A 22,210-nucleotide genomic window follows, 5' to 3' on the forward strand; every position below is an offset into this window, starting at 1 on the left:
CGCACGAGAAAATCGACAGATTCACATCACCTTGACATCACGAAAATTGCGGGCTCAGTCAAGAGGCCATTTCCCAGGTGCATCATTTGCCTCTGTTTCAAAACGAGGCCTGATATTAAACTATTCAAATGGGATTGCGTTTGATAGGCATGAACATGACCTTGTGAGTTATAAACTCTTTCGTCAGAGGCTAGTCTGTCCACAGACCCTCTATTTTGTCTTGAGTTCGTCGAGATCGCAAGCTTAGCGAAATATTAACCCGGCGCTTGGGATACACGCGCTAAAACGCAAAGAGGGTAGGCCGCACCCCGCGCTCGCATCGCTCGCGCGCTCGAAGAAAAATAACTCGTAACAACAAAAATAACAATAAACGTCTGGGGACAGACTGGGTTCGATTTCCGCCGTTCTGTCGCGTCCGGTCTTTGTTCCTCTCGTTTCCCGAACAGCGGCTGGAAATCGAGGCTAGCTATGGACAGACTAGTATGATACGTACTCAACGTAACACAACATGTTGCACACATTTCGCCATCCTGTTGCACGCCACAATGTTGCGTTCAAATGATGAACATACGTTTGGCAGGGCTTTTCATGAACATATTGTGTAAATGATCAATGGTCAGGGTATAATTTGAGCAAATAACACTGTAAAACTGTGGAATGCTTCGCTACATAAATAAACAACAGCACAGTCTAGAGCCGAGGTTGCATTTATTGTATAACCGTTTCCAGTGCCGTCGTTTTTTCAATAATTATTATATATATTACTGTTGCTGCAAGCCTGGCAAAGTTAAATAGCTCAAACAACTGGTCAAATACCTCCCTGTTACATTTACAAACGTTTCAAAATCCCTATACGAGGCAATACCCACTGCCGGGCTTGAAAATGCTTCAAGGTAAAAAGGGAGAAAATTCTTAAAATGCTTTTTATGCGCCTTACAAATACGCTGACGTGTTATAAATATTGCAAATAAATTATGGAGAGTTTGTGTCACTTGCCTTTACAATATCGTGAAAATTTACATTATATTTTCCGTGAAAAGTTACCGGCATTATATTTTTTCGTTCTATAATTTAAAAATAAAACGTGTACAGGAAGCCTTTATCTTCTAAGGACATCAACTGGTAAAACTGTTCGTAATGTTGAGTTGAGGTCAACAAATACACCTTTGTAAGAGTATCACTGACTACCTCGACCGCTCGTCTGTACTAGCCTGAGCCAAGCTGTTCTCCAAAAGCACAACTTGCTCTGTAGAAACAAAAACACAAAACAAGCAAACGTAAATACACAGGAATACTAGCTCCGCTCCACAATCGTTCAAAGTTACGTTCGCATGAAATCGAGGCCTGCCTCAATTTCACGCTGGTCATCCCAGGCATTTCAAGTCTTTCTCACCTTCACTTAGTTCTCCAATAGTACTCATCTTCTGAAGAAATTCGCTGCAGATGTCGTTGTCCAGACCAAACGCCTTCATGTTATTTAAAAACGTCCTGGACATCATTTGAAAGAAAGAGTTAGAGTTTCAAAGAGGCAAGGTGTAACAAATATCAAAGTATGCTTCAGTCCTCATATAACGCACGCAAAAACATATGACAAGTTTTATGGGTAGTTGTTGTTCAAAAGAAGACAAAAAGTTGTATCCTGACCCCAGTTTACCAAATGTGCTGTTTTTGTCGCATTCCCGGTATTCACTTTGCTCCTGAGGCGACCAGCTGTGCCACAAATCTCTAACACACAGAGATAGAGACAACAAAAAAAAAACAGTCATTCGGTATAAAAGAACCGAGATACAGACTAGAGCTTACTGCTAAGACGAAAACTGCTAAGACGAAAACTACAATGTTACTACTAGTAATGAAAATGAGATTAATATTACTGGAGGAAGCGAAAGCCAATTTGGTAAAATATTCAATCGAATGACTATAAATTCAAGACCAACACAGTGAGAACTTTGTAACTGGCCAGGGTAAATACTTCGTTTTCGGTAACTTGTTAGCTGCCCTTTAATAGATTAGTTCAAGTCTAACAACACTCAGATTCAGCACACGGCTTGACTGTGCCAGTGTAATGAGGAGATGACGGAGAACACATCAAGCGCAGATCAAGCTGAGAATTTACAAACCTTGGAATTGCAGGGATCTCTCGTTCACTGTGGACAGCATCGAAAAACGCTGCGTTCCAAAACCGAAGGGATTTCCTGCATTAGAAACATTGCGAAACATCAAGGTGAATTATAATTAAAGGGTTTGTTATGTCGATACGAAGAGCTCTGGCATTACACCGACATGATGAGCGATATTTTTTCAGATCAATCTTAAAACTATTAAAATACAAAAGCCATATTTGTATAAATTGTTTAACCAACTAAAAATTAAAAATCTTTAAATTTGTCGTTGTTGCCCATCGCGGTCGCAAACAAGTCTAGTTACCTTCATGAGAATGGCTACATGTTATTCGGAAAAAAAAAGTGCAGTCCAGGGCTAATTTTAGGTCAAAGTACATGTGACCTTCTCATCAGTAGAAAAACAACCACACAACACCTCCTTCTCACCAGATAGGCTGATCTCTCAGGTACGGAACAATAAACTGCCTCATCACTTCCTCGCCATCTGTTGAAAATAAAACAATAGAATTTATATGGAAATAAATATCTAACTAATCATTACACGCCGAATGGCTAAAAGACGTTCACCAGCTCTGATAAACAAGTCGCCGCGCGAGCTGGCCAGTAAATTGTGTCTGCCAGTCAATATGGGTCGGTCGGGATACACAGGCACACACAGGCGTTTAACTAATTAAAAACTCAGAATACAACTTTCTACGAGTTATTTTTTCGAGCGCAAGGGCGACCGCGACGCGGGCGAAAAAAAAAAGGTTTGTTCCCAGTCCCACCCCGTTACGTTTTGACTCGTTTAAATCCCCGCGGTTAATATTTTGCTTGCGGTCTCGACGAACTCAAGACAAAATAGAGCGTCTGTGGAAAGACTACGGTTCACTTTGCACTTTGTTTTCTATTCGTTCTTTTAATAATATACATCTTTTCAGCCGTTTGGTCACCGGGCACATCTTAGTTTGGTTTTAGTTGTACATTTCAATCTCCTTTTTGCTTTTGTTTTTTTCCTTTTTTTTCATTTCTATACTTTCCTTATTGAAGTTGTATAAATAAAAATTTGAATCTGAAATCTTGTTTCACCTCAAGCCTCAAAATGCGACGTGTTCTGCTAGTGCCCCCCGCCCCCCGCCCCCCCCTCCCGCCTCGACTATCGCTAATAGCAAATGAACGAGTGAATCCTAATTGTGTTAATAGACAATACAGAGGGTAGCCATCAGGTTAGCTAAATATTAAATGCAAATGTTTAAAATAGAACAAACCTCTGTTGACTTCAAGAAAGAACGTAAAACACATGTTCATTAAGATCTTGGCAGGTTCAAAATCATCCGCTTGGTTACATCTAACAGGGAAACGTAATAAACAGCAATAAATTTTACATAAAACTGATATTGAATTGCAGTCCTCTGATTCGGGCACTTAACATTCGGTGAAAAATTCCGCTTTGAATTTCCAGAAAATTCCAGTGACCAATGGAACAATACTTTCCAGAATTTACGAAAGAGGACAACCTTGCAAGGGATACCGAAATTTGCGAAAATTTTTCACTACAAATTTCCGTTCCATTTGTCTTTCCTCCCGGAATTTTCGAAATTTTGGTTGAATGGTTCGCTTTTCGTAATTCAACAATTTCCGGATTGTCTGGAACGTTTCCCAGGAAATTTCCGTACCATTTATCCCCGTTCCAAAATTTTCGGAATTTTTGGTTGAATGAAAAGCGCCCTTAGTTTCGGATTTGAAAGAATACGGAATGTTTACACAGTAAGAATTCATTTTTTCTACAAGAGGTACAACCCATTTCTTCTCAATGTGACCACCTTACACAAAAAATTAACCTCAAAAATCTCCAATCAAAAACAGCCGTTTACATATTTTCCAAATAGAACTTAAATAGAACGAAATACTAATCACTCATATAACATAACAGAGAGTCTTTAATAAAAGTATGCGACGACCAATCAATCCTAACTCAATTCACACACGACGCAATAGCTTATCTTGTACTAAATCTAATTATTAATTAATGGCCATGAACACGAGGTCGCTTCTTTCAAAGAAAAAGGAAATTGTAATCAGTTTTCAACAATATTGTTGGTATTAACCTCGAGTCTTGATGATTCCATAAAAATTCTCTGTTTAGCGACGGATCTTTAGCAGATCATTACTTTGAAAGGTGAGAATGACGTGTTAACTTAATACCGACCAGCATTAGAGAAAAATGGTAATCGCTACACTCTGCAATCTACACGGATATCTTTAAAATCAGTTTTCGAATTCGAAAACGCGACCTTTGATTTACAGAAGCAGAACAATCGCGATTGTATTCTTAATACGCAACTCCTATAAAACAGACCCGAGTGCGAATTGATGAATAATGTAAAGAAAAACATTCTGGTTTCTTTTTTTTGTAGATCACAATCTGAAGAACGTTCACCAACGAACATGGAGCTGGTATGTAAAAAAATGTAAACGCGCCGCGAGAGAATTAAATATAAATGTTTCTTTTTAGATTTTTACATCAGTTTACGTGTAACGGGCTTCCTAATCAATAACATGTACGTTCACTGTCACCACGAAAACCATTAACAACAAGACAACTATTGTGCTACACGCAATTAGCCTCAATTATTAATTAATAATTAACTGCAAGCTAAGCAAACGGGTTCTCGTGATAGTTGAGCTGTAGGATCCAAACATAAAGCAGGGTTATTTTCGGTATTAAAAACACATTGAGATATGAGCCACTTGGGCAAATTAAAGCCCTCGCAACTGTATATTTACGATCGACTCGGACGAGACAAAAAGGAAGCGGACGAAAGAAGCAGGGCGGACATGGAGGAAGCCCAGCATTCAACTGAATTAACCCAGGATTACAAAATACAGCTCAAGGACGACGGGCTGGGGAAATACAAGATAAGTCCGCTGGGATATCTCAAAGATCCAAAAGAAATGGTAAGAATCGACTGGAGAATTTGCTAAGAAATCTAATAGATAATTCTTTAAAAAAATTACCAAGCACAGCTGAAGAATTTTTTGTGTGTGTGCATTGTTTTGTTTTACACTGTAGTTGGGTAAATTTCGTTAATGCGAAATTCTTCTGCGTACATGTACATGTTAACAGCAGCGAAAACAAAACAAAATTACCTTTAAAAACATTTCAAAACAACAAGTATCCGACTACAGGAATCATTTATGGTCTCTTCTGCAAAGAAAACTCATATAATCAGCTTGCTAATCAAAAATAACTTATTGTTATTCCATGCTGCGTTTTTCTCCTTTTCTTTTCGCGCTGCGGGCAGTATTTTAACGTCTTGCGAATTGAAAATAACCCGTTCTTAATTTATTTCATCAATTTGTTTTCCCACCTTTGAAAAACCAATGGGTTTCAAAAAATCATAAAAATACGTTTATTTTTTAAAAAGTTACGTCTTAAACAATTTTAACATATCTTAGAGTCGCACTTGGTACTTTAAAATGAAACCAGTAAAAATTTATAGCGGAGCTCCGGCGGCCCCAAGGGCCGCCAAGCGGAGCCCCATACTCATATAGGAAAGAAACGGAAACCCATGAGTTGATTTTCTCATGGTTATCATGGCTAGCGGTTTTGCTCGTGGGCGCGTGCGTACGACGACGGCGACGACGGAGTCGCGCAACATGGCGGCCATACTCCAAATAATAGGTTGACAGAGACATGTAGCCTTGGTTTACCTTGTACTTCTTTGAAATTGGACATCCATGTTATGATCAATTGACATCTGTCAAAACAAGGTATCCGCTGACCAGTATCACGTGACCATATTGCGGGTTCAAGTTTACAGTTCATCGAGGTCACGTGTTTTTTTGAAGTTGACCGCCAACCAAGTGCTGGTTTTCGATTGGATCGCGGGCTCATGTCAGGTTAACTTTTTGAAAACAGGGCGGGATTGTTCGGAAGCCGGTTAACGCTAACCCAGGATTAAAAGTCAACCGAATTATAACGTTTTCTTCTACTGACAAATGTGTTTTGCTGCTTTGTTTTGTGTATATGGTGATTATTAAAACTCAAAACAGAAGGCCAAACAATATACAGAAAACTTCACAGTAAAGTTACAAAACTCAAATCAAAATTCTGCCTTTTCCTGTTAGCTTAATCGGGCTCTGAACAGCCCGGCCCAGGAGCTCCGCTTTTAGGCTGGCCTAAATCTATATATATTACCAAATCGTACGCAGTGCATTCTGTGAAACTACACGCACAATAGCTACATGCAGATGAACACTAGATGAACTTAGACTCTTACTTGAGTAATACTAAAATCAATGTAGAACGTTAAACAAAAATGTCAACCCCAAGTATCTTCTTGTATATTCAAAATGATGCAATGCGTACAGAAGTTTTTTTTAGTCATAGATGTAATCGACGGTCATTCACTCCATCATTCACTCCGTCACTCCATCATTCACTCACTTTGTAGGAGACTGCAAGAGGAGGCGTTCATACCACAAATGGGGTGAGTTCCAAACAACCACGGCGCACACAGGTCTAACGGTACTGTATCTGCTTGCCCGTGTCCAACATTTTTGCCGATATAAGCATGTCACATTTGGAATATTCAGGCTCGAAAAGTGGTAGAAAACTCGAGTTCCTTGTGTAATCACTGCATTATCATGCATACACGTAACAAAAAGCACTGAGCTGTTCCAAAGACATTGTGAATTCTGGATACATAACAAATCCCCTTTGTTCACAAGCCCTGCTTGGAGCAGGGCACTTGAATGTTCTCTGTTCAATACCAGAATGAATTAACTTGAGATGTTAGCGACTAAGGCCTAGTTCACACGAGCGACATGACATCATAACGACATAAACAGTGTTATGTTTGCAATGTGAACATCCTGAACATAATGACATAATAGCATGAACATAACGGCATAGGGACAAAAAGTTGCTCTTTTCCTTATGTCTTTATACCGATGTTCACTTTAGCGACATAAGCGAGCATGAGCGATTATGTCGTTATGCCATTATGTCATTACATGTATGTCGTTATGTCGCTAGTGTGAACCAGGCCTAACTTTCATTGAAACTCAATTTCAGGAAAAACGGTCCACAAACAGCGTCACAAAGAAAAAGGTGAGACTTTCTTGTAACTCATTTGGCTAAATGATACTACAGACTAGCTGCTCTATAACAAACTAATGTTATACCAAGGGGTATTAGAGTGGTTTTTAAATGAGCATTGTAAGACCAAAACCAAACCAATTTCTTACCAATTAGACTACTCAGCCAATCTCACCCTGTAGTAAAACCAAAACCAAAACCAAAGTAATTGTCTAATTACTTTTGACACTCAATTGAAAATCGACTCACAATGCCTATAACTCCTCTAGCTAGTGTGAGTTTGGAGACTGAAAATATATACATTTTGCAACAGGTCAGGTGAACATTTAAATTGGTATAATTGTCCTTTTCACAGCTCAGTGTTACACTGACGCCATCATTCAAACAAATGATGTTTTCCAAAATAGTATATAACATCTTGACATACAATGCCTCTGATGTCACACTAACAAAGTATTGCTCCACGTTTGCAGTATCTTTCATTGGATCAATATTTTTGGCAACTGCCAGATGATTGTTTTGCGCGAAGCACAAGTCCCAGGGTAGCAATTAAATGTTGTTAAATAAAGTGGTCTAACTCTGCAAACCTACTTAATTATCTAGTATATATTTTTTATCATTTTATACTGTACTCAAGTAGTCTAGGTTTGAAAAAGTTCAGAAAACTCTAGATAACACGAGAAACCTTCTCATTACATTTTCTGTCCCGGTAATCTTGAAGTTGTACATTTATTTGACTTGCAAATAAAACAAGTCAACTGGGCTGAAGTTTATTATAGAGAAACAAGTAAACAAAATGGGCACACACACTTACTCAAATAAAACAATTGCAAAATATTGCACAAGCCTGAAGAAGATGGTTTCTGGTACACTCTTGCTGTAGGCTCTCTGGTGAAATAACCAATATTGACCCTGTCATAAGTGTTATCTTTGCTGGCTTAATATATAAAACTTACAATGTGTGGTGGGTGGCTCAATGATCTAATGCTTAATATGCTGGACCACAACTTACATTGTTATACCTCCTAACTCAAATACGTTTTCTGATTGGAGGAGAACGTGTCACGTGTCGTGGGTCAAAACTCACTAACTCCCTAGGGAAACAACAACTTGAACTTTCGACTTGCCTGTGATCAGATCGTGCTCCTTAAAACCACAGCAAATTTGTGTCCCAGCTGGCGTCAAGTAATTTCTTCGCAGTTTTTTCTATTTTTGAGTTGGGAGGTATAACAAAACACGTAATGACTGGTCCCACGGAAAACAGTGAGTTTTGTTTCCCCTTGACCTCAATGTTGAAGGTCTCAAGGAAACACAGTTTCCCTTGAGGCCAGTCATTAAGTGCTTAGTGCATAGTACATGTGGCAGGTTCAACGACTGAATTTATAGTTATTGACGGTGTTGGACTGCAGCTTGACCTGTCCATTGCTTAATGGAAGTTCATGATGTTAAGTAAAAAAGAAACAACTAGAAGAAACCATGAATACATGTGTACATGAACACCTGTCCCTCCTTTCACCTTCTGGCAGGCTTGCCAGCGAGTAAGTACACACAGAACTTCAGTCAAGCAATGGAACTTACGTCAAGCATGATAGGTTTTGGAATTTTTGAAAAATTAAATTTGTATGCTTCTGAAAAATGACGTCTCCCGTACTACAGGTGTAGCAGTAGTAGATGTATAGCAATATTAATGACAGAAAGATACTCCAGATGCTACTAACACCACCCCCCACCTCCCCACCCCCACCCCCCATCTATGACAAGAGTAATTCCTTACAAATAATGATTATTGAATTAATAACAAAAAATTTCTTTGTTTATTAATTTACATAACCAACAGATGCTTTAGCTCTTACATAACATGGCACACAGCAGCCCACAAAAACATTTCAGTAGTGAACTCTGCACAAAAACCTACTGTTGAGAATACAGCACTGTGTTGACCTAAAACAGACTAATACCTGGTTGTCGACATGTTTTGAGAAGGAAAGGCGCCCAGCACTATGCTGCAAATAAATGTGCAAGATGACTGTCAGTGTTTTACATGTATTAAAAGATCTTTTGCATTCAAAATACAATTTAAAAAAATTTGGGTTCTGTGTTCAAGAACCAAAACTGACAAAAATTATTTATTTAAATTGTATAATTTAATTTTGTCTAACTAAAAGAAGAAATCAACTTTCACAAAGACAACTTGTAGGCCCCTAATCAACTAATTATCTGAAATATGTGGACTGAGGTTTATTTTCAATAGTGTAAAGTTCTACAGTTTTACTTGTTCCGACCACAGTCAAAGAGTGGGCTTTACATGTGCAGTCTGGGCTTTACATGTACTATCCCTGCTGGTGGTAATCATGTGTTAATTATAATTGGGTTCTAATGAGTAAGAACTTTCTTCTCTGTGTCTATCTCCAACCAGCTTTTAAATGGGTACTTGCATTTAAATTAAATCCAATGAGGCGCATGTATAACCCATCCACAGGAATAGGTTAAGTGGATTGAGGTTATTGTTAGAAACCAGAGGTACATGCTAGGCTTGCATTAAAGTCGCTATTAGGCTCAAATAAAGACTTGATCTATATGTAGCAGTTGCAGTGTTTTGAAATACAAAGTACAACTGTAATCACGTTTTAACAATTACCTGATTAAGGATTCCAAACTTTAGCTTCTCTTCCTGTGAAATGACGCTCCTTATGAAAAAAATTAGCCAAAAACAAATTAAAACCAAAAACAGTAATGTTAAACTCAGTTTTTTATAGCTACAGTACCGCTCAAAAGTTACCACCTTCTCGCGAGACGAGATTCTCGTCTCGCGAGACGAGAATCTCGTCTCGAGAGACGCGACTCTCGTCTCGAGAGACGAGACTTTCGTCTCGCGAGACGAGACTCTCGTCTCGCGAGAGCTTTAAAAAACTGTAAGTACGGTTGCCTGAACTCCTCGCGAGATTTTAATAGCCTATTGTGAAGCAAACAATGCAGCAACAACACAGCGAAACTTTGCGCGATCTGACGAAGCTTCGCTTGCGAGCGCCGGCGCCGGATTTCCCATGTTTACCACGTTCATAAAAGACGTAACTCCAGAAATTTTCAACCCACATGGTTTGAGAATGGTATCTGTGCATATATACGCCGCAAATTTTTCAGTTTTCAATCGAAAACATATCGTTCATGACTTCCACGGTGTCCAGACCTGTACGCTGAAATTGCTTCTTTTGCTGGTCGATCCCAGTGGCTTCTTTCGCCAAACTAACGCCGCGATTTATGAAATCATTAACTTCACTTCAGTAGAAAGGCGCTGTATACATGAAAGAAAGGTTAACAGTGACATGTTTAAAAGCAAACACGGACCGTTCAGGACCATTCTTGGCCTTCGAGCGGTTCACAATTTTCATAACCGTGTTTCGATCGCTGATCGACGCGCGTTGCTAACTTTGCAGTTAAGCGAGTTCTGTGACACAGCTTATCTCGCAGCATTTGCTATTAAAAACTCCTGTAAAGCCATTTCATTTTTTAAACGTTTCTCTCTGTTTGTAGGGTTCTCCGAAAGCCTTTTATCGATCGATGTACATGTAGGCGAGTTCAACATCAACACAACTAATTTGACCAAAGGATCGCAATCTTTCCATCAATCGCTCAACAGACTTTGTCTCTCTTGGTGAGCGCGTTTAACAAGGAAATTAAGATCAACATAACTTTCAGTATTCAAACTGACGTCTTCTGCGTTCCATTTCACGTTCCAATTCTTTGAACACTTCTACCACGTGCGATTGTTATTTTAGCAAAGGACGCGTGCATAAAGTCAGTCACGTTTTCGATTTGTTATGTAATCAAAAATTCACTTCCTTTCTCGCTGTCAGACGAAACATGTACAGATTTACCGAAGTTCTCTTTCCGGTGGTTAATATTTCGATTTTTATGACTGATTACATTCAATTTTATGGATGAAAACAACGGTTTTACGATTCAAAAGCGAGTTCAAAGGACATGCACACTTATGCAAATTCACTGCGTTACGGACTAAAAATAATCCGTAAATTATTGACACTTTACTCATCGATTGCTCAAGCACTTTCACCAACGTCTTGATTTGAGAATAAAAAGCAATGTTTCCATTCAGTTTCTTCATTTGCGATGATAGTATTGGGTCTTACGAAGCAAGTTTCCACTTAAAAGCTGTCGTTCATATTTATGCAAAGTCAACACGCTGCAATGAAATAATTAAAGCGACCGCCGAACTCGAGTTTCGGCGAACGTCTTTGCCGTTCGTTTTTCATCACTTTCATTTAAGTTTTTCGCTTGTAAGTTAAAGCTGGCTCCCTTGAATTGGCGTGTGAAACAAGAGCCTGCAAAACCAGATGCTCTCGCGGGGTAAACTTCACCGCGTCGCGAGAATTTAATCGTTTTCTCGCAAGTTAATTGCTTGTAATTCATTCCAAAATATACGCTTCAATGGCTCTCGCGAGACGAGACTCTCGTCTCGCGAGAAACGAGACGAGAGGTGGTAACTTACTTTTGAGCGGTACTGTAAGTACAACTGATATTAAATAATACTTCTTGCAACACACCTGTCTCAGTCAATGACACTAAAGGGTCAGACTGCTGAGTGTCAACTGGCATTATGGACTGAGGTGACTGAAGTGAAGATTACAGCTCAGTTCAGAGTTAAGCCCCACAAATTCATGCAAAAAAAACCCACTGACGTGTGTGTATGCAGAAGAAATAAAAAATGCATATACAGTAAAATTTACATGTAGGCTCATTAGTATGTGCACGCATGGTTGCTTACGTTCAGTTGTTTCTAGTTTCTTTGGGTTAAGGTGAACTGTCCATAAAATTATAGAGAAGTGTTGGAGAGGTTTCAGATAATAAAACCAACAAGTTCAATCTGCTCCGTCTGATGATTTGATGGCATTTGTATCTATTGAACTGCAAAAACTCCTTTAACAGACACCTTGCCTTTAAAACTTGTCTGGAATCCTGATATAGGGGTGTCCATAATATGGATGCACTCAGAAGGAGAGGTTATTCACTAAATGCAATTATAGAAATTTATGAGAGTACCATAATGTACTATTACATGTAGGTTCCACAGTACTTGCAACAAAGAATTGTCTGACCTACAGTAAGTACTACACATTTCACTTTCTTGCATGTAAAACTGGCCTTTTTCATTCATTAAACAAAGGAAAGAAGAACTACAATTCAATATTAAATTAAATTTGATTTAAAATCACTGATTGATGTTACACTGCACTGTAATTCTGTACAATACACTGTAAATTTCACTGGAGTCTTAATTGAGGAGCAATCATACATCTGTTGCCTACAGTGTAGTTTAATATGTATTTTAGGTCAGAATGATTTCAAACTACAGTTGGACCCTGCTAATATTTGGCTATTTCAAATTCCCCCTTATTTCGAACACAAAACTTTTTCTCTTGGATTTGCTTTTCACTCATTTGCTATCGGTTATTTTGAACTCCTGCTATTTCAAATTATTTTTTGTTTCCCCTGAGAGATCGAAATAGCGGGGTTCAATAAGGAGTCTGGGACCAATAACTTATTAGATCAACAAATATGAGGAAATTTGCAGCGATTGCTTGCAAGGCCTAAATGGAGATGAAGATGATCTACAGAATCAGAGATCAGGTATTTTAATCTAGTTGGGTACAAAATAAAAAAAAAAAGAGATATGGAGGGGGAGATATGGGATCCTGGTAGGGTAGGGTGAGGAAGTGATGGGGATGGGTGCTGTGCACATTATTCTGTTTGAGAACATCCCAAAAAATTGAAAACCGAAAAAAGTAAACTGGTTTGAAAAATTTAACCTATGTGTAGGTTGAAATCACTCTAACCTAAAATATATTTTAAACTATGACACATCCACAACTTAGAATTAGTGCACTTACATAGCATTGCTATCTGTCAACAGTCCTATTGTGTACATGTAAGTGTGCCTCTTAATATCAGTGGACTGACAGCCATCTAATCAATGTATAGCCAGCCAATTAGCCATGTTCCAAATGAGCAAGTGACTAGCTGGTATAAATATTCAAAATTGATTAATTTGAAAAACTGAGCCTTGTACCTAAAAGGGCCGTCTAAAAGTTAAATATTTTTACCAAACATAAATCAGAGTGTTTTTGGCTCAAACACAAAGATGTTAGTAATACACTCTTTGAAAAGCTGTGAGATTTAAAAGAGCTTATGGTTTGGAGGGACAGGTGTCCCTTGCTTGTTAAGAACATAGCTAATTATTGTGACTACATGTACATTTATGCCCAAATTTCTAAATGCTCAGTCAGATTAAGATCTTTCTGAAGAGTGCTTAATTTAATATTGTCACCCCAATAATACCATCCAGGTATTTATGGCTCATTTGTGACTAGAATATCACAAATTTGGGCAATTCGATTCAGTAGGACATTTATTTAAATATTTAGTATTACTTTTTTATTATTTACTAATAGTGGTGTGCATAAATGTGCATATTTTTCCTTGCTTTACTTATTACCTTTTAGTTACGTTATTATTTCAACAAGACAAAACTTAAATCTAATTTTTTTTATATATATAGCAACACAGTCAAGTACAACATCAATACTCTTTAATAGTCCCTTAATGTACACCAAAATAACTGCAAATTCATTTTACCTGTTTTGAGTGTACTTTTCAATCTGGCAAGAATCATTATTTATCTACTTATTACTAATAAATACGGTGCAACTTTGATATAAAAAACTCCTATATGACAAAGTCCTTGGTATAACAAATGATATTATTCACCCAGTAGTAAAAGAAATGTACGGAAAAAAACACAATACATGTATAACAAATTAGACATTATTATAGCAAACATATTTTGCCAGTCCCTTGGCCCTTTGTTATATCAACTGAAGATTCCACTGTATAGTCACCCTTCCAAAGAGATCCCTTTGCATTTACATGTACTGTCAGTGCTAGTATTTTAACTTACTCTTCTAGGAATATCTTTGCTACAAATTCCTTCATAAAATCGTCACACTCCTGTTCAAACAGTTCAGTCTCTTCCTCATAGCCACCTTCTGACCCATCTAGTGAAAATAAAATCACATGTTACATATAATTTACATGTACACACAGGGAAGAAGCAAAACAAAAAATCTTAGCAAAGTAATAATATTATGATCAAGAAACAAAGAATATTTTACATTTCTTACAAGAAACTAAAATAAATAAAATCAAATTACCTCAGTCCACCTGTTACTAGTGATTATATCATTTAAACACTGTCTGGAAATTTCACGTTCTAAAAATCCAGGGATTTTGCTAAATCCTTCCAAGCTTACATCTACATGTAGTTCTTAGAGCCAAACATATGAGATAGTACATGTTCCTTACCCATCATTTGAAACATCAAAATATAAAATTCAATCTTAGTACATGGTACCTTTTTTTATCTTAGCACTCCTTTTTAGCCAGAAAACTTGCTTGAGCTTGTGCATATTTCATCAACCAGTGAATATTGACCCTTTGAACGTCTTTTTAGAAAATCAGTTAAGTTTAAATTTCTTGCTCAAGATGGGACCAGATATTGGTTGCAACTCCTACACTGTAGCAGCAGCTCAAATGCATGAAAATAATGATCAAATTTTGTCGTTAACTGTTAATTTGAATAATTATGATATAAATTATTTATACACATTGTGACAAGTGGCACACAAATAAAAGAGATCAACATAACAATAAAATGTTGGACATAAAGACATTCTTGACTATAGATTTCAAAAAAATCAAAACATGTAAAAAAAAATCAATACATTGTAGACAAGACATTCTTGACTTCCACTTGAAATCATCATTGGTACTATTTTTAAAATTAGAACATTTAGAAACTGTTACATACCCAAATAATGATCAAATCTGTTACCATGACTTCAGATCACATGTCACAGGAATGTGAAACAATATTTATTTGCTTTACTCTTAAGTCAGTCTACTAACTGACAAAGTTCAGATATTCAGGTAGAGATGAGAAAAATCAAATACACCTATCAAGTATATATGTGGCTGCCTATATGTTAAATTGGTTTAATCTCTTTTTGGTTGCTGTTGATTTGATCTTTTATAAACCCAGTTGGATCTTTGTTTTCCTTTGTTCTAAGAGACATTATGTGTATATGGTTATCATACTGGATATATGACAAATTACTCTAGAGAAACAAAGTGGTTTGAAATTTAAACCATATCACATGTTCGTGTATAGAGCTGAAGCAGTAACTATGAGTTTCAAATTTAAACAAAGCACAAGGACAAGAATCTGTGGTAGCTCAGAACTTTCGCAAGTCTCTTACAATAAGCTCTGATATACATGTACAGACTGGTTGCTGGTTACCATTGGTGCTATTACGAGTTTACACTATAACTGCAAACAGCCAAACCTTAAAGCACTATTTAGGCTAACTTGAGTGCTACATGTAACACCACTAAGGCTAACAGGAGCACTATTATTCAGGCTAACCAGAGTGTAATTGTCAGGCTAACCAAGGGTGCCAAGAATAATAACCAAATATCAGGCATGTCCTTCTGGCAAGCTGTAACTATGATGTACTACCCAAAAGGTTTTCTCTCCAGTTCCCAGACTTATTCTTTACTTAAAATTTATTCTTGCTTGTCGGGCAAGCAAAGGATAGAATGATTATGTAGTTCCAGAAATATCAATACCTCCCCTACAGTGGGGATTTTCTTCTTGAGACCCTCCACCCCTCATGGAATTATCTTAAAAGCTTGACACATTTCATTAAATGTTTTGGTCTCACCCCCCAGGAAATTCTAATCCCTACTGTGGGGGAGTATGGATATTTTCTGGAACTGCAAAATGCATTAGCCCAACTGAAAATCCACTCCATGTAGCCCTGGCTGATGAGACACACAACTTTCTCTGCACATTGTAAACTGAGCACTAAACAGAGGCTAATCAAAAAGCTATTTTTACAATACCTGTCTAATTTCTCACACACTGATCGGCTCATTTTTATCATCAATTAGAGTACAGATGGATAAAATTTTAATTTATACAAGCTTTCAAGTTTAACTTTCAGCTGTCAAACTGTCAACTTTTTAACCAATGAGATTTTATGAACTTTTTCAAGAAGCCAATCAAAAAGCGAGAGAAGCTATTGACAATGTTCGCGTCATTTTGAATAAAATTCACTTATCTTTGTTTATGGCAAGTTTACGGTGTCTTTTCCCCTCATTTATTCCCAGCATTTGATCATTTCGGAGTATTGTTGTTCTAGAAAACAAATTGACGACAGTTTTTTATGCGGCTGTCCTCTTGTTAGTGATAAATTTTGTCATAACATTGCCAAAGTTTACTGCTGAACCACTCAATTGCGGCTCGTGCCTCCACAGCCACTTTGACAATGTTATGAAGCAACTCATCATCAATAAGAGCACTGACGCATAAAAAATTGACATCAATTTGTTAACTTTAAATGTAGGCTAACCAAAGTGCTATTGTAGTTACATGTATTATATTTATTGTATAATTTAAAATATTCTATTACATAGTAATAAATGTCTCAGTGAGTAGTGACTCTTAGACTCGAATCTTAAAATCAAGCTTATTGTAAAAACCGTACAATTGAAGCTAAACATACTTATAATACATTTCTTAATAACATATATTAATAATTAGTAATAAATTTCTTACTACATGTAGCTAGGGTCTGGGATGTTCATAAATTATGAATCAAGATAGCTTTTATCAGCTGAGTTTATAGTTGCAGAAGGTTAGCAATACTGCACCATCACGGATTATCGCATGGAAGGACAAAAGTACTGAATACATGTATCAATAACCTTTACAGATAAATCTTACATGACTATCAAAAAGTTATGACAGACTTACCACTGTGATCTGCCCATTCCTTCATATCACGTGGGAGATTCGCCGTCATCCAGGCAGTAAAGGCAGAATCATTGTTGCTCCATTGAAAATACAATGAAAGGGCGCCAGAAATTATGTCTTTATAATAAACAAAACAGGAAAACACAACTAGCGGAAATACCTTTGATTTTTTTGTGTCCAGTCCCCCTCGTCAACATCTGTTGACCAATGCGCATATAGCATTTAGAAAAACAGCTGTCCTTTATTAGCGGGGCTCAGAAAACTCTCCCACCATACATAGCGGGTCCGTTCCGTGGCAACGTTGCGGAAAAACAAGTGCAAGAAGAAGAGAAAATGGTGGGAATTTTAGTTGGCTTTCTCATGTTTTGACTCTTTGTGGTCATGTCTAAATACGATATTTTTCTTTTTGGCAGTCTGAAGTCGAGGAGTCGCTGAAAAGAATCCAGAGCCATAAGGGCGTTATCGGAATAATCGTCGTCAACGTTGAAGGTATAACTATAAGTCCGTCTCAGTTTCTTGTGTTTGAAACCCGCGAGCTAAGTTCATTTGCTTAATGCTCTTCTTTTTTTATAGGCATTCCTATTAGAACTACAATGGATAACTCGACGACTGTTCAATACGCTGGGTTAATTCATCAGTTGACAGCTAAAGCTCGAAGCACAGTTCGAGACATCGATCCGCAGGTAAAAGAAATATAAAATATATCGTTATGTTTTAATGCTGTAGAAAGTATAGATTGCATTTGTTGTTTCTCATCCAAAAAGGAATGTGATATGTGCTATCAAAGTATTGAGTTGACTGTATCAAATATAACGCTTGTTTGCGGATAGCAAAAGAATATGTTTAATGCATCACAATAAGCTTGAAATTCACACCATCCAGCACGCAAAGACGACAGTTTTGACCATTACATGACCATTTTTTGAAAGGGGAGCATGGATTTTTGATCATTCCAAAATCCTGCTAGGTGATGCATACAGCTGTGATAAGTCCATGCACTAGGGCTTCACTACTATCTATACTGAATAGAGGGCCTGTATATGAGTGGCTAGTTGACTACGAGTGGCTAGGCAACTCAGTAGTAGAAGCATTACTTGAGGGCCATTCCATTTAATATCCACACTCCCTTATTGATGAGGTCATTTGACTGCCAACCCCCTAAGAAAAGATCAAAGTGCCAACCCTATTTTTTAAAGACCCCTCAGGAGAAAATACAAGGTACTGTAACCTTGTGACGGTCTAGAAATTTTAGATCCTCCCAATACTGACCCTCAGAAAATCTCAAAAGCATCCTCATGACCTTCGGAAATTTTCGACTTATGCCTTATACCCCTCAGAAAGTTTTGTCTACGGACTGTGACCTTAAGGAATTTTGACCTTCCCTTCTACCCTTTCAGAAATGTTGTCAACAGAGGGGTGTGTGGTAAAAAAAAATTGAAATGGCCCTGAGTGGCTTGGGGGCTCGGTAGTCAAATGAAAGAGCTAAAAGAATATATATTCTATATATCATATGCCCCTAAAATATAAATCTAAATCTTCTGAAACTCTTATGGTGACTGGTCAGCCGTCCAGCTTCTCCAATATACATGTACAGTTTACTGAATACTGAATGCAATGAGGAGCCACTAAGCCATCAAGCCACTGGCACTGCTGTGCTGCTGAGTTGTCAAGCCACTTAGATATATACATGTACATATACCTTACCCATTCTTTAAACTCTCAATGTCACCCATGAGCCACCAAGTCACTTCAGTACAACTTGTTTTGATGTGGCCCTGCATAATGCGTGTTGTAATACTTATGTCTAGAACTAAACCCTGGATGCCATAGGTTTCTAATTTTCTTTTCTAAGAGCTGAGCAGCATACTTCAAAAGGCAGTCACAATAGAAATAAAATTAATGATATAAAATAAGTATCTTAATTGACCACTCTCCCTGTGGGGCTTTTCAGGGCCAATGAAACCAATTGATGAAACAAATAATGCAAATGAACATAAAATGGTTAAAATCCCAACTGGCAGGAGGCAGACCAGTTTGCTATTCACAAGCGTGGCTGAGGAGTTGAACTCGGGGCTACCGAGAAAAAACTCCAGCTTAGTGGTCAGAACGGGACTTGAACTGGTGACCTCTGGATTTCAAGTCCGGCGCCACAACCACTCACTCAAGCTGTGTCCTGGAAGAGAGAAGACAAAAAAGGCCTTGGTCATCGTGGCATAGTTTTTGCTGCTTTGCTCCTCATGGTTCATACAATTCACATGAGAAAAAAAATAGGCTAGGCTTCATGTTCATGTAGAATGGCTTGTAGTAGCAGAGTAGCAAGCTACCTGGTTTTTTTGCTTATCTTAGTCTCAATTTTTTGACTGACTTGATGTTTTTTGTTCACGAACCTTGACACATACACTATAAGAGTTGGCTTATCAACTGAATGTAAAATATTCTCTTAACTATATAAAAGAATTAATTTTGCCCTTACATTCTTTTACGAACCTTTTGCCTGTCATTTGGATCTGTGATCCAAACATTTCCAACAGCATACAAAAACTATTGTCTAAAACTTGCATCTACAGTAGCTTTATTTGTAGATGTTATAATCTGTTGTTAAATCTACATGTATTTTGCCTGTCTCAGTTGCCTATAATTATTGTAATGATATGGTTTGTTTTCAGAACGATTTGACCTTTCTCAGGGTCCGTTCAAAGAAACATGAAATTCTGGTTGCTCCTGGTAAGTTCCCTTGTTAAGTATGGTTGTCACCCAGGGAGGAACTCCCATGGAAAGGTTGGGGATGCTTGTCAGAAAATTTGAATTAAACCTCTTAATGAGACCAATCTAGGCATGGTTCGATAGCATTTAAACTCTGAAAGATACTACTTGAAGCAGACAGACACCTTGTTTATTATTTCTTTGAGTACAACCCTAAAAGATACCATGATGGCTAAAAATAGTGGCATTTCATCCTGAACATTTTAAGCGGGACCAAAATCTGTGATTTCAGGTGAAAACACTTTTGATGCCCTGTTGCAATTTTGATTATTTGTTAGTGATAGTACGGTTTGAAGTGTATACACTCAGGTGTGCATGTACTGTGAGTTGTGTTTTCTCCCATTGGTAGACTTCGAATTGGATTTACTTTCTTTAATTTGTAAATTACTTGTAATAACATTTAGGTTTCTTTTTATTGATTGATTTCTTTCTCTGGAGGAACATTTTTCATTGCTTGTTCTGCTCAAGAATTGGTCTAGAAAATACCCAATTCTGCTTTGAACAACATTGCTACATGTAAATGCCCCATACTGCCAAAAATGACCTACCATATTCCACTCAGAATTTATGCAAGCAGAATGATATATGTATGTGAACTGTAGGACTAGCAATGTACACAAAACCCACTTTCTGTCATAGCTGATTGTGTGATGCATGTAACCCTCAGACCTGTGATGCAGTTTTCAACAGTGTTGTCCTACATCAGAATTTCTTGTTTGTGTTTCAGATAAAGAGTACCTGATGATAGTTATTCAAAATCCAAGCCAGTAGAAGAGGAACATTTCACAACCATTTCCTTTGTAAATACAACACTGCATCTCAGTTTAATGTTTATGGTATTTTCTGTAGGGTTCACCTACCTTAAGCAATGTTTATTTTGCCAAAAATACTACAAACCTTTTTTGGATAATTTAATACCAGTGTTTTATTAAAGTAAGTGAGTTGATTAAAGACACCTCAAGGCAAACTTGCATTCCTCATTTCCCTACAGTGTAGCTGGCTTTATTCAATACTGTCACTGTAGCTGTAAATTACAATAAAATTTATAACATGTAGACCTTTGTGTTGCTTTTAGTTGCATCCTTCAATTGACTTACAACTGCCTACCCTTTGCATTTAAGATTCTGTTGTGTTACCATGGTAAATTGTTTGACTCCTGGGGTAAGGACTGTACAAGTGTGCAGGATACAAATCTACGTCAAGCCTGAATTGCTAAGTAACCGGCATATCGATAATTTTATTAGCCTACTTGAATTTACCGCACAGTCACTAAGCACTTTGGCCAAAGACTGTGAGATAAACATGATGATGCACTTGTGATGCACTGTTTCCCGAGTGCATCACCAGGGCCAGGTGTTTTGAAAACTGATAAAAACTATTCCAGAGTTAAAACTTGGCTAAGCTGTTAAGGCATGACTCACGTGGCAAGTTTATACAGCAATGGCTGTGATTTGTGCCAACTATGACTGTGATTTTTACCAGTGAATCTGATTCCCATGATGTCTTTTCAAAATCCCATATATCTGATATTGTTCATTTCCAGAAAATATCCATACCCACCCTAAGGAAGGTTAACAGAAATTCCAAGGGGGAAGGGGGTTTCAAAAGCCCAATTTTTTTAAAGGAAACTACATGTATGACACTAAAATGAAATTTCTGGAGGGGTATGGATATTTTCTAGAACAACACATTAGCATGTGTCGCAGCTGCTTCTCCCCAATTAAACTCCAGGATCAGTTAGGTTACTGTACACCTTTAGAGGTGTCTCACATCCAAACAATGTAGTGCATCCAGTGTAAACTGTTGATACGCTAAACCCGTAAATGAAATTAAGGCTTATACAGCTTTTCATTAGACTATACCAAGAATTTTGAAATATAATAAATTGTCAAATAAGCTTTAATTTGATATAGGGGTCTAGGTATCCACAGTTTAAACCGGATGTGTTACATTGCAAGACACCGAAAACTATACGATAACCTTTAAATGAAACATTTGGTATACTTTGGAGCTTGGACTGCTTTTCAGCTAAGATTCTCTTTAAACATTTGGTAGCGCAACTTTCATTTTAGTAGCCACAGTCTGTCTTGACTTGCCTGTGATGGCATTTATTTAACCTGTCATATATCTCAGTTTGTTTACCACACAAAAAGCACTGGCCATTTTCAGAACTTTATCTTGCCTTTTTACATGTACATGTAAAGTTAATGTTAATAAATTATTTTTAGTTACTGATACTACAATATATTATTTGTCATACATTTTGGCATCAATACCTTAAATACATTACAAATATTTTCTTTCAAAAAAATTCTGCTTCATTTTCCTTTTTTATGATAATGGTAAATAAAT

At 37.4% G+C, this 22,210-nt stretch overlaps 2 protein-coding genes across 4 annotated transcripts; one reads left to right on the top strand and one right to left on the bottom strand.

Annotated features, from left to right (window-relative positions):
• Nucleotides 1–72: 72 nt before the first annotated feature.
• LOC145466811 (uncharacterized protein KIAA0513-like) lies at nt 73–17,379 on the bottom strand. Of its 3 annotated transcripts, none has more exons than XM_081450521.1 (12): nt 17,096–17,377; nt 14,633–14,723; nt 14,180–14,276; nt 9,845–9,893; nt 9,165–9,209; nt 8,021–8,094; nt 3,371–3,450; nt 2,550–2,607; nt 2,121–2,195; nt 1,645–1,725; nt 1,394–1,488; nt 322–1,246 (listed from the first exon to the last, which is right to left on the bottom strand). In XM_081450521.1, the coding sequence occupies exons 2-12, from the start codon at nt 14,685–14,687 to the stop codon at nt 1,185–1,187; spliced, it is 771 nt and encodes a 256-aa protein (XP_081306647.1). In that variant the 5' UTR covers nt 14,688–14,723; nt 17,096–17,377; the 3' UTR covers nt 322–1,184. The 3 variants fall into 3 exon arrangements, with proteins under 3 accessions (XP_081306648.1, XP_081306647.1, XP_081306646.1); XM_081450520.1 differs by having other exon boundaries at nt 14,633–14,806; nt 17,096–17,376; XM_081450522.1 differs by lacking the exon at nt 14,633–14,723 and having other exon boundaries at nt 73–1,246; nt 17,096–17,379.
• LOC145466823 (dynein light chain 7b-like) lies at nt 4,845–22,103 on the top strand. Its single transcript, XM_081450533.1, has 7 exons — nt 4,845–5,060; nt 6,560–6,595; nt 7,183–7,218; nt 17,509–17,584; nt 17,669–17,778; nt 19,762–19,819; nt 20,586–22,103. Exons 1-7 carry the CDS (start codon nt 4,845–4,847, stop codon nt 20,627–20,629), a joined length of 576 nt encoding a protein of 191 aa, XP_081306659.1. The 3' UTR covers nt 20,630–22,103.
• The last annotated feature ends 107 nt before the right edge of the window (nt 22,104–22,210 follow it).

Source organism: Orbicella franksi, chromosome 13, assembly GCF_964199315.1.
Source record: "Orbicella franksi chromosome 13, jaOrbFran1.1, whole genome shotgun sequence".
Classification (NCBI taxonomy): domain Eukaryota; kingdom Metazoa; phylum Cnidaria; class Anthozoa; order Scleractinia; family Merulinidae; genus Orbicella; species Orbicella franksi.